The sequence below is a fragment of the Eurosta solidaginis genome, chromosome 4, assembly GCF_040869045.1.
Source record: "Eurosta solidaginis isolate ZX-2024a chromosome 4, ASM4086904v1, whole genome shotgun sequence".
NCBI classification, from domain to species: Eukaryota; Metazoa; Arthropoda; class Insecta; order Diptera; family Tephritidae; genus Eurosta; species Eurosta solidaginis.
The window spans coordinates 7091286-7104189 of NC_090322.1; the positions used below are offsets into that span (position 1 = coordinate 7091286).

A 12904-nucleotide genomic window follows, 5' to 3' on the forward strand; every position below is an offset into this window, starting at 1 on the left:
TACTACTTTTGTGGTACTTAACGCTTTGGTTGTGTTGTTAAACCTTTGCAGCGTCATAAGATAAAAATGAAACCCTTGCCTGTTTCTTCGCATTGTAGTGGCTAACGCGTTTATGTTAAGTAGTAGCTACTAAACACAGCACAACAAATAGGTTTCGGGATCGGTGAATACGATTTACAAATTTATTAAACGAGCTGCTGGCCTTAAATTTGACCAAAGCGTGTAGTTGTACTGGTGTGTAGAAGCTGCATGTATCAGTGAGAATTTAAAGCGTGTACTCTGAAATACGCATACATACTGCGGCTGCGTCTTCTTACGACTTGGCACACTGCCGGGAACGTTGGAAAAGAAACGATTACTTGCGGTTAAACAACACGCCAGATTGCTGGCTCAGACCGCCCAACTTAAAGTCCATTATGTGAAGATTGAAGACTCGGAGGAAATTTAGACCGATCATTTCACGCTTGAGTTTTTATGCCTATTCCGTAGCTTGCCGAAATGTACTCAAAGTGCTTGCAGAAATAACTTTTCGGACTGGTTACACGCCTGTACACTGATCTTCAAGGGATCAGGAACTCGATGTTCTTTCCACGACTCCTACTTACCCGTGTTTTGGCGGCAAGAAGACTTATAGGGTTCCACGTCGTTAAATCAGATCTTTTGCTCGATGGTCAGGCTTAGCCCACCGCTGATGACACCACTGTTTTAATTGATAGATCCGGGATATGGCGGAAAGCAGACAGCACAATTATTTGGAAGGGTATTATGGAATTGATAAAGCTCTTTTGCATCTTCTGCACTACAACAAAAAATGGATGGGAAACATTTAACAAGGAATGGCATAACCAGCTTTGACCGTCTGCTATTTTCAAATCGTTTATTGTGCAAGACCTATCTAAAAATTGAACCTAGAATCTCCACTAGGTAACTTTACGAACTATAAATATCACAGATCAAAATATGCCGTCCTCGCCGCTGACAATCTTTTCCAATCGCGTTTTACGCATCTACATTGATGGATTTTGCCAGGCGCGCAGAACTATAAAAGCAGACAATTTTCACTAATACGTGTGTATGTGTGTGTTCATTGCTTCCTCTAACTCAAAAAGAACGTTGCATACTTTTAGGCAGATGTTTTAAGTTCCAAATGACTGTAAATTTATTTATATGTATTTCTTGAACCAAGCCAAATAAAAAAGTTTTTGTTTTTGCAATATATAGGTACGTACCTCTAGATTAATCCATAATTGGATATCAAGTTCCATCATTAACCCTTTAAGGCGAAAATGTGAAATTATTGATACACAAGCGACCCATCCTATTTCTCTTGAACCAACAAAATTTTTCTTAACTTCTATTTCGTATTATATACTTACTTACATGTAGATTAAGCGACAAATTGATTCAAGGTTCTATTAATATACATACACTTGTAGATTAATCCACATAAACCCGTCAAGGTAAAAATGTGAATTTATTGGTCCTCAAGTGACCCAACCTAATCATTTTTATAAAATAAAAACTAGAAAAATAGATTGTGGTCACAATTTTTTATTATCATGACATTTTTGGTTAAGTCATTGCTTTGAATTTTAAGAAATTCTTGATTATGCTTTACCTTCTGTTATCGTTCGAATCGCCAAACTGTCGAATAAATAACGCAAATATTCAGTAAAGCAAAATGTTCTTTATTTACAACACTATCATGGTGGTAGTATTTCACAAATAAATTACTCTCAAACTTAACTTACAACGTTAAAATCAAACTGTTTGATCATTACTTAGACTGCGTTGCTTTTATGCTCTCAGTTTGCCTCGTTCACCAATTTCTCCCAATGCGTAGACTTTTTACTAACAGCCGTATCGATTAGTTGCTTAGTTATGTCTCTTTCTGTATCTCGTATTGGCTTTGACCACATTCATGTATATCGGTAGTTTATGTTATGCCATATGCGCTTTTTACTGCTGTTTATATATGTGTGAAATATTCTCTGTTTCCTTCTTTGTATGTGTGTGTTTATGTCCTGCTACTAATGTTGTCCAGCATTTATTACTAGCGTAATAGTGACGCATCGAAACTACATATAACATTTTTTGGAAAAAATTCGGATGAAATTACAAAAAATTTTAATACCAAAAAAAAAATTATATTAAAATTTATACAAAAGAAGGGTATTATGGAATTGATAAAGTGCGTTTGCGTCTTCTGCACTAAAACAAAAAATGGATGGGAAACTTCTAACAAGGAATGGCATAACCAGCTTTGTCCGACAGCTATTTTCAAATCGTTTATTGTGCAAAATCCATCTAAAAATTGATTGAACCTATGCCGTCTTCGGTGCGAACAATTTTTTCCATTTGCGTTTTTCGCATCTACATTGATGCATTTTACCAGGCTCGCAGAACTATAAAAGCAGACAATTTTCACTAATACGTGTGTGTGTGTGTGTAAAACTTTGTTGCTTCCTCTAACTCAAAACGACCATTGCATACTTTTAGGCCGATGTTCCAAGTGCAAATAACTCAGATGACTACTGTAAATTTGTGTAGATCTGTTGAACTAATAAAAATTACAAAGTTTTTGTTTTTGCAATAGATAAGCACCCATTTGTGGACTAATCCAATGTCTGATACAAACTTCTATCCTTAATCCATCAAGGCAAAAATGTGAATTTATCGGTACAGAAGTGACCCAGCACCTAAATCTATTGAACCAAGCAAGATTTTCTAAACTTTTTTTCGCGTTATATATCTTTCTGCTCGCAGATTAAGGCACAATTTGATTCAAGGCTCCATCGATAACAGTTCAAGAGATATACACAAAATGAATAGTAATATAATCGAAAAACCGATTAATGCACTTAGCGCCTTAACCCTTAGCACTAGAACCTTTAAACAAATTGTGACTTAATCTATGGGTAGGTGGCAATAGAAAATAACAACAAAAGTTTTGAAATTTGGCTTGGTTCTCGAGATATACACAATAATCGGTGAATACGTCCGTAATTGCCGATAAATCGAATATCTTGCATAGCGCATGAACCGTTATTGATGGAACCCTGAATCAAACTGAGTCTTAATTTACAAATATGTAGCTATATAAGGCCACAAAAAAGTTGTGAAGATTTTGCTTGGTGCAAGAGATATAAGGCAATTTAGGTGCTGGGTCATTTGTGCACCGGTTAATTAAAATGTTTGCCTTCAAGGGTTAATAATGGAGTTTTATATTAAATTGTGTATTAATCTAAAAGTAATTACCTATATGTATTTAATTAGCGAGCTTTGCTCATATTGCTTTATACAATGGTTTTTGTAATTGATATTAGAGAAAAATTGTAAGTTTACAAACGGCGATGGTTACTAGGACATGTTTCTGAATTTCACTTCTTCATCAGCTAGCTTTTCGGGAGCTGAGCGTTGAACTCGAATCTCCAACATTCACATTAGTGCAAAGGCAGATGCCTTTAGCTGCTGAGCCATATATATTTTTAAAAGCGCGCCTAAAATCATATCCACACCATTAGGAATAAACTACATACAGAGTGTATGTGCCTACATGGTGATCAAAAGGAATATAAACAAAAAGGCAACTCTTAGAGACCAATTGTACAGCGAACAACGGAACATTCATATGGCTCAGCAGGCCTTTGCACTGATGTGAATGTTGGAGATTCGAGTTCAACGCTCAGCTCCCGAAAAGCTAGCTGATGAAGAAGTGAAATTCAGAAACATGTCCTAGTAACCATCGCCGTTTGTAATTACCTATATATTGTGAAAACTTTTTTTTGGGAACTTCGCATGATTCTCGAGATATTTACAATAATCGGTTTATAGACAACTACTGTCGAAGTATTCGATAGCTTACCTGCTGCATGTGAGTGCAAAATCTGGATTGACGGATGCGACAGCTTATTTATTGGTAGGAAGCAAAAGCACGCAAAAAATATGAAAGCTTCAATGAAGCTTTTTGTGCTTTCTTGTTTAAATCGCAATATGTGCCATCTATCACAAGCTCTTCACATTCGTCCTTTCGTTTAAAGCAATTTAGTGCTTCTTAATTTCTTTTTTTTTTTATAAAATAAATTTTATTTAATAACTGCAATTTTCCACACACATTTTCATACAATTCAATTTATAGCTAAATTTACTATTTACATACATATTTGTGTATATGCCAATTTATATCGATATATATATGAACTAGTATATATATTTATGCGCTAACCTATATACTTATTTATGTAAGTAGATAATTAATGTTTTTAACGTATTCACATAAAATATAGATTTCTAAGTGTTAGCTGTGTATGTTTATATGTTTGTTTGTTTGTAAGTAAAACTATTAAATTTTGCTTATTTCCACATTTTCACATTATTTTCGCGTCACAATTTTTATGTGAAATTTTTTTAATTTATGTACTTTGAATTTTAAAATTTATTATAACTTTTTTTAATTACATTTTAAATGCTAAAGCATAATTTTTTCTTCATAAAACATACGTATATATATTTATAGGTATAAACTTAACTTTAATGATATTGTTTTTTTTTGTTGTGTTTGTTAAGCGTAATTACATAGAATTTGTAAGTAGTTTTTCACGCTTGTCTGCTTATTTATTAAAATTTTGCTGCTAGCAAAAATGCAATTTATGTATATCACTAAAGTACTTGCAAATAATTATAGGCTAATACATACATACAAATTACATATTTATGTATATACACATGTAGATATTATATAATATTCGATTTTGAAATTTTCACTAATAAATATGTGTGAAAATTTTTTTACAAATCTCAATCTAATATCTTTTAAATTTATTACTTCATATATCATGTTGTTGCTTAAATTTATGATTTATATTGCTTAAATAATACATTTTTAGTTTTTAATTTTTCTTATGTTTATTTTGTCTATGACTAAATATTATACACATATATTTCTAAAATTTTTTTATCGTCTTTACAACGCCATCAGTCTTTAACTTAGGGATTAAATTCTGTACTTGCTTAGAATTTTAGTCATATTTTTATTAAATAAAAAAATTTACATAAGAAAATTTAAAATATTTAGTCATTTGGGTTTACGAAACTTCTAAAGCGTTAAAATATATTTTTTTATTGAATTGAATACAGCAAGGAACAGAAATATAGCGGCGCCAATTTTCATGAAAACTCATCGATTAAAAACTTTTTCTTTTTATTTTCGAAATTTCGCGTATTCAGATCGGTGTTTTGTATTTAATTCATATAAAGTGTAAAATTTTTTTTTTTTAATTTTAAAATTGCCAAAGATTACCGCAAAAGCCTATTATACTTTGGTAGTCTTAAATTGATTGAGCTACAAAACTGCAAACTGAAGAAAATTGAGAAAATTTCAAATAAAAGTAGTTTTCGTAAAACTTTACCAAATTTTCGAATTTTTTAGTAAACGTTTTGGAGATTGGCTTCCATAGTTTCAGTAACAAAATTCGTAGAAGTTTTTGCATAAAATATCGAAAAGAAAAATAGAAAATCCAATGTCACTAATAAAAATTCTGTTGAGCGAACCTAAAAATATTCTCCACAATTTAGATTTAAAACGTAAAGTTACATATGTATCTTTTAGTAATACCATATAGCAACAAAAATAGTGCAAATTTCAAAGAGTGCAGCGGGCATTCATATGGCTGAGTGGATGAGTGGATAGAGGAATTTGCTTTTGCACTAGTATAAATCTACGAGATTTCGAGTTCAAAACTCAGCTATCGAAAGCTAGGTGATAAAGAAGTGAAATTCAGAGACATATCCTAGTAACCAACGCCGTGCAGATTTTGAAATTTTTCTCTTATATCAAATATAAACAAACCAAAGGATAATGTAATTAACGAAACTAAAAAAAATGTGACTGCTAATTTTCTGTTCGATGCTGTATATGAAACATGTTATGGATTTAAAATTTACAGCTGATGGTGTTTTACTACATTTTTTCTATTGAAACAAACTTTAAAATATATTTTCGAAAGTTTTTCAAGTAAGTATTATTCATAACGAAAATTTGATTTTATTAAAAAAAAGCGTTTGCTTTTAAGTATGTTCTTGCAAAAATAAACACGATTTTTAAAAAAATTGCTTTTTCACAAAAAAAAACTATAAAAATATCTTTTAGAAAAAAATTTCAAAATAATTATATGTATTTGATTCCCGGAAACAGGCTGATATTGCTGTATACAATAAAAAAGTAACAGTTTAAAATAAAAAATTGAATACAAAATTTAAAAAAAAATTAATACGCAAAAAGCAGATATATCAAGCACTAAGAAATTAATTTATTTTTATTTTATTTTTTAATTGGAAAAATCACATTGAAATTAATAATTTTTTTGTTTTGCTTCAAATCAAATAAAAAATTTAAATACAAAAAGAAGTGTTTGTTTTATTTAATTAAGAGTAAGCTTGGACTCAAAAAATTTTAATTTTTAATTAAAATCATATAGTGGAAAATCATATATATGGAAAATTAAGTCGATCAAAAACACACATTTATTTAAAAAAAAAAAAAAAAAAACAAAAATAGAAACAATAAAAAATCATTTCATTAAAACAAATTAGTATTGAAAAAACTGAAAAAAAAATTGTAAAATCAAAAACCAATACAACAGTTCAGGATGAAATTATTGAAAGACTTTAGAAAAATACATATATATAAATAAAAAAAAAAATAAGACAAAGGGTGAAGTAACAAGAGTTGAAAACGTGTTTTGGAACGCCATTTATGAAAAAAATATCTTTTTTATTATTTTCTAAGAAAAAAGTCGAAATTTTGTTTTTCTATGTTAATTACGGGCACGAAAACTTTAAATTTTCTAAATGAAATAAAAAGCCAAATTTCTCTACAAATTAGTTAGAATTAAAGAAAAAATTACTAAAAATAATTATAAAAAAAATAAAAAATTAAAAAAAAATAAATTAAAAGTTATAATAACTTTAAAAAAATATTTTTTTTTTAAATAAAAGTAGAACTAATGATTTAGTGAGAAATATCAAGAGGATGAATGATGCATTTTCAACTTTTAACGTAATTAAGATAGAAAATTTTTATTTTTGCTATTATTTTCTAATTACAATCGTTAAAAATATTTAAAACCTATTATTTTCAAGTTTGAGAAAATATTTCTTTATGATGTGCAAAAAAAAATAAAAAATTTAAACTAAAAAATAATAGGAAATGTTTAAAGATACATAAATACTTTTTATCTATTCAAAACCTAAAATTTTATTTAATAAAGAAAAATTATAAGAAAAAACGGGGGTGCAGATTGTTTTTTAAAGTTTAGGGAAATATTTTTTTGTTTTTAGAGAGTACAAAAAAAGCAAATATCTTAAAAAATAAAAAATACATTTTTTAAAGTTGAAAAAAAAAATTATTTTCAAATTGAAGTAGATTTACAAAAAATTATTTCCATTTAGTCTGTAATAATAAATTGTAAAAAAAGAAATTTTAGTGTAACACATACATATGTGTTAGGTGTGGGGCTATTGATTACTCGCTATTTGTGACACAGATTGATTACCACGCTTCTTTTGCTATTAAGTAGTTTGTTAAAAATATTTTGATGTTACAATAAAAAAAAAATTAAGTTGAAAATTAATATTGTGTGCCAAAAGCTGTACTTAAAAAAAACATTAAAATTATTTAAAAAAATATATATTTTGGAATAAAAAAAATCTATATAAACAAAAAAAATTGAAAATGTTTAGCTAGGTTATTTAGCTGAGGTTTATTTACCTCAAACAAAAGTAAAACATTTAGGTAAAAAAAAAAAACAAGTAAGGACGGGACTGTCTTCGGCTGTGCCGAAGACTTCATACCTTTCATCAATGGGGCTGAACAATAATCTCCAAATAATCGGATGAATAAGATAAGAAATATATAGTGAACAGATGTACATACCTAAACGATTTTTAAGACAAATATAAAATACAAATGGCAAAAAACCCCCTTATCTGAACGATCGGTTGTATGGGATATATATTATATATAGCTCCGATCAAAATGATTTTTACAGGAAATCTTCTATGATATATTAGAATATATATCACCAAGTTTAACGTTTTTATATTGGAAATTAAGGGAGAAATTGCCAAAAATCTTTCTATCTGAACGATCGGTTGTATGGGATATATACTATATATAGCTCCGATAAAAGTGATTTTTTCAGAAAATCTTCTATGATATATTAAAATATACATCACTGAGTTTCACGTTTCTACTTTCTAAATTAAGGGAGATATGGCCAAAAATCTTTCCATCTGAACGATCGGTTGTATGGGATATAACTATATATAGCTCCGATCAAAGTGATTTTTTCAGGATATCTTCTATGATATATTAGAATATATATCACCGAGTTTCACGTTTATACTTTCTAAATTGCGGCAGAAATTACCAAAATCGTCTTATCTGAACGATCGTTTGTATGGGAGATATATGTTATAGTGGTCCGATCCTACCGGATCCGACAAATGTCTAATATAATACAAAAATACATCCTTGTGCCTAATTTCATTGAGATATCTCAAAATTTGAGGGACTAGTTTGTGTTCAAACAGACAGACGGACGGACAGACGGACTATATCAACTCAGTTCGTCGCCCTGATCAATTCGGTATACTTAATGGTGAGTCTATCTTCTATATTTCTCAACGTTACAAACATCGGACCAAAGTTAATATACCATTTCATGTTCATGAAAGGTATAATAAAAGCTTGCTTTTGCAGTTTAAATAAAAAAAGGGCTGTTCAATCGAAAATAAACTGTTAACTGTTTATTTAATAAAAAAAAAAATGTAAAGCATGTTTTCGATGTTTCAAAAAAAACAGGAAAATGTGTTTACCGTTCAAAATGAAGAAAAACAGCAAAAAAAAAAAACAAAAATAGAAATTTCTGTACTGAATTTCTCGGACGAATAAAAAATAAATATAAAAAAAATATACACAATTAGGTAAATCCTGAAAATTGTTAAAAATGTTTTTAGTCCTAGAAAATTTTTGTGAAAAGAAAAAAATATCTCAAATAATAAAAACTGTGTACAAAACCTCAAAAAATCTCAGATTATTATTATTATTTTTTTTTTTGTTACTTTAAGAACATTTTAGTGAAAGCATACAAAATTGTGTACGCTTTAAAATAAATGTTGCAAAAATGTAATATTTCTCAAAATTTTTGTTTTTAGTAGTCTAACTAAAAATTAAACGAAAAAATAAAAACATCAGATAATAAAAGACTTTCTTTACATTTCATAAATTAAGTTGTTCAATTTAAGGAGAGAACACTTTTTGTGTTGCAATTTGTTCTGTCTTTCTGCGTCAGTTTTGTTTTTTTTTTGCTTGTTCAGTTTTAACTAAAAAATTAAAGTAATTTCAATTTTTTTTGAAATGTGTACGTGAAGTACAGAAGAATTCTAGTTTAAAAATTTAGTTTAAGTAAAGAAAATTTCACGACTAAACTTCACGACATTCCAATTTCAGCAGTTTTTTGTAAACCATTAGTGCCAGCTAGAAAAAATTATAACGACAGCCTTGCACTAACTAAAAGATAGCATAAGTCGTGAGTCATGAGGAAAACTAAATCTAATAAATTAGCCACATTCAAAATTACAAATAGACGAAAAAAAAATTATTAAAAACTGGCTCAAAGTTTTGAAGCTAGTTTTCGAATGTTTAACGCGTTCAAGAATTTTAATCGCAAATAGCGTTTTTTCTTATAGACGACAGAGGCGAAAGATTTAAAAAATTTATAACAAATTCAAAATTTGCAAAATAAAAGTTAAGCGTTTCTAAATTTAAGGAAAAACATTAAATTAAGTATAGTTTCTAACACAGCTTTTGGCACATTAAATCCTTACTAAAATATCCATATATATATTTTTTTCGCAATATTTAGTACTTAAATCTGTGGTTTAAATTTGATAGAAAATAAAAACTTCTTAAAAGACAGTAATTCAAAAACAAAAAAATTGTTTTTTCATTCAAGTACGTACACTTTTTAACATGAAGGCACATTTTACGTGTTTTTTTTATTTTCTTTTTTTTACTTTTTCTGTATAAATAGAAAAAGCATAGTAACAAGATTTATTTGCTAGAGTTTACACTTTTAGTCATACAATAAAAAATGTAGTTTTTTGAGTAGTCAGTATCTATAAAATAAAAACTTAAATAAATCACTTTTGCATTTTTTCGTCAATTGATAACATAAACAAATTTGAATCATACAATTTTTTAACTAAAGTAAATTTTAAAAATTTCATAAAACTTTTCTTGCTTAGGTAAACGTTTGAAATGAAATTAACTAATATTTGATCAATTAATTAAGCGCTTTTTATAAATATTCTATTCTTGATCCAAAAGACTATTTTTTATAAGAAAAAAATTGCTAAACAAAAAATTACCTTTTTTATAAATATTCTTCGTTAAGTACCACCTTTTGAATTTCTTTTCGTTAAATTTTTTTTTTTAGTATGCGGAACTTAGGCCAAATGATGAAAGAGGCTGCGCTCTCAGAACAAATTTCAGGGAGCAAGAGCAGGGGAACCAGTTTACGAAAAAGTTTCACAATTAAGAAAGCTTTTAGTGCTTTTGCTCACTATATAGAATATAGAAAAGTTTTAATAGATCAACAAAGCTTTCTGCGGAAAAGCTTTCACAAGCCAATATAACTACTTAGTTCGGTTCGCTTTACTGCCGCTCTCCTCGCTTAAAATTCCGCTCATAATTATCACACATACTCATTACTACCCACTGCAGCCTCTCGCCAGCGTTCACGCTCATAATAATCACCTGCCCCGCTACCGCTGCTACCACTCAACCAACTATTGCTGCCGCTCGTCCACCAACTACTCAAAAATCACCGTTCATTAGCGTGCGTCGTCGAACCAATGCCACCACCGAGTGGACGTCTAAAGAAGCCCAACGTATCGAGCGTGCGGAAAGTGCGTCGTATCAGCTCGTCTTTATACTTCCAAATTGTTTTGTCCTCCACCGAGTTCTCACGATATTCCTCACAGCTCTTCTTCAACGTATTCACACAATCGGCGCGATAATGCTGCAACTGCGCGTCAGTCGTATTTACAGGGTAGGATTTGCAAACGCCACCAAGACAAGCGAGCGGAAAATGATTGTGCAGCGTGAGCACGCGCTCTGGATCGTGGAAACATTTCACATATTGATTGGGTTTGGTGTAGTTTTTGGCGCGGTGTACATGCTGTAGCATATGCATATACTTGGGAATGTCCTTGTGCCAGCCATGCTCGTGTTGCTGATCGTCCAAAAAGTAGACATTACGGAAATTGTAGCTATTGAAGCCTTCGGGTTTGATTTGCAATGACTCCGGCACAACTTTTTCCATTAGTTCGGACCAGAGCACAAAATTGCCCTTCGGCATAATAACCTCATCGATGTCAAGCAGCGCGATATACTTATACAGGTAGAGATTCTTGTAGAGACAATCGTTGTAGGGTATAACCTCGTTTTGGCGCTTATGATTAGTTTTCTTGGTTAGATAAAGATGTTGAAAGCCGGGCACATTGGGTTGTCCACCCGGCAGTGTAAGCGGTATTACTTGCACTTTTCCCTCTTGCTCATAATGACTGAGCACCTTTGTTATATTTGGGTGCACTTGCAGATTGTAGAAGTAGATCTTATCTGCACCCAAAATATTCAGCATCTCAATCCATTCAATTAAGCGTACAGACAGATCATCATAGAGAAAGTCCAAACCCTTAACACATACGGCGAAACCTTTCTTCTGATCATCTTGAGGCCGATTGTAGATCACGCGCAAATTATTTGTCGCCGTATCGCATTCTTTCTCCACCATTGAAACCGAACTCGGCACCACACCATGAAAGGGTTTCGGTATTTGACATGCTATCAGATACGGCTGATAGATACCTTGCTTATAGTTACCCCATTTATTGTACCAAATATATTTGTACTCAAACGTCTTCACAATAAATGGCTCCTTTTGACCATCGAACCAGAATTGGCAGTAAGTTTTCACTGTCGGCTGTATGCGATCAATCATGCCAAGTATGCGCACTGTCGGTCCAATGCGTGATGTCTTGCGTATATCGTAGTAGGCGCCGAATAACTGGAAGGTGCCGTTCATCGTGCGTATCGTTTGCCAGTAAATGTTATTGAATTCCAACTCGAAAATGGATGGATACTTGGCGCATATGTTGGATTTTTGTTGGCGAAAGTTTTTATTTTTACTCCAATAGGCGATGGGAAGTGATGGTATACGCGACTCAACATCGCGCACCAGCTGATCATCGTCCATTGCTGAAAGGAAAGAGAGGAGGAAGAAAAAAGGAAGATCGTATTAGTAAAAAATTGAAGGAAAGAAAGTACGAGAATAGGGAAGAAATGCGCTAAACGTTGTATGTAAATGAACTAACGATGGTCAAAATCGTTTTTCTTAGAAATATTCCGAATAGTTCTGCCTTCTCATACGTGGCAAGGTTCTAAGTCAAGTCCAAAGTATAGTTTTAAAGCAGTTCAATTATCAGAGGTGCATATGATTTCTCAAACGCACAATAGTTGCTAGTAAAATCTACACAGACGGTAAGAAAGCAGCCTTTAGGACCTAGATCTTATTTTGGTTAAGGTTTTTTTTTATTTGGAAGGCAAGTTGAGCTCTGCGAACCCGAAAACCTTTTACGGCATGAACGGCTGAAGAGGACGGTTGACTTAGAAGATGCGAATTGGTCATAAAAAGCCGTTCCTGAGATGTGTGTCTTAATGCGCTTGTTACCGAGCGGCCAAAAAATATATGGCACTCTCCTCAACTTTCGGTGAGTATCCTAAGCATTACAACGACTACAACTCGCCATATAGTTTTCACTCCCCATCACTCTCCTTCTG

At 31.2% G+C, this 12904-nt stretch overlaps 1 protein-coding gene across 1 annotated transcript in view; it reads right to left on the reverse strand.

Annotated features, from left to right (window-relative positions):
- Positions 1–7030: 7030 nt before the first annotated feature.
- The window catches only part of LOC137248921 (uncharacterized), a 350579-nt gene continuing 344705 nt past the window's right edge, over positions 7031–12904 (reverse strand). The window contains exon 8 of the mRNA XM_067779904.1: positions 7031–12322. Within this exon, the coding sequence (XP_067636005.1) occupies positions 10887–12322 (1436 nt within the window). The 3' untranslated portion in view covers positions 7031–10886. The remainder of the gene's footprint in view (positions 12323–12904) is intronic.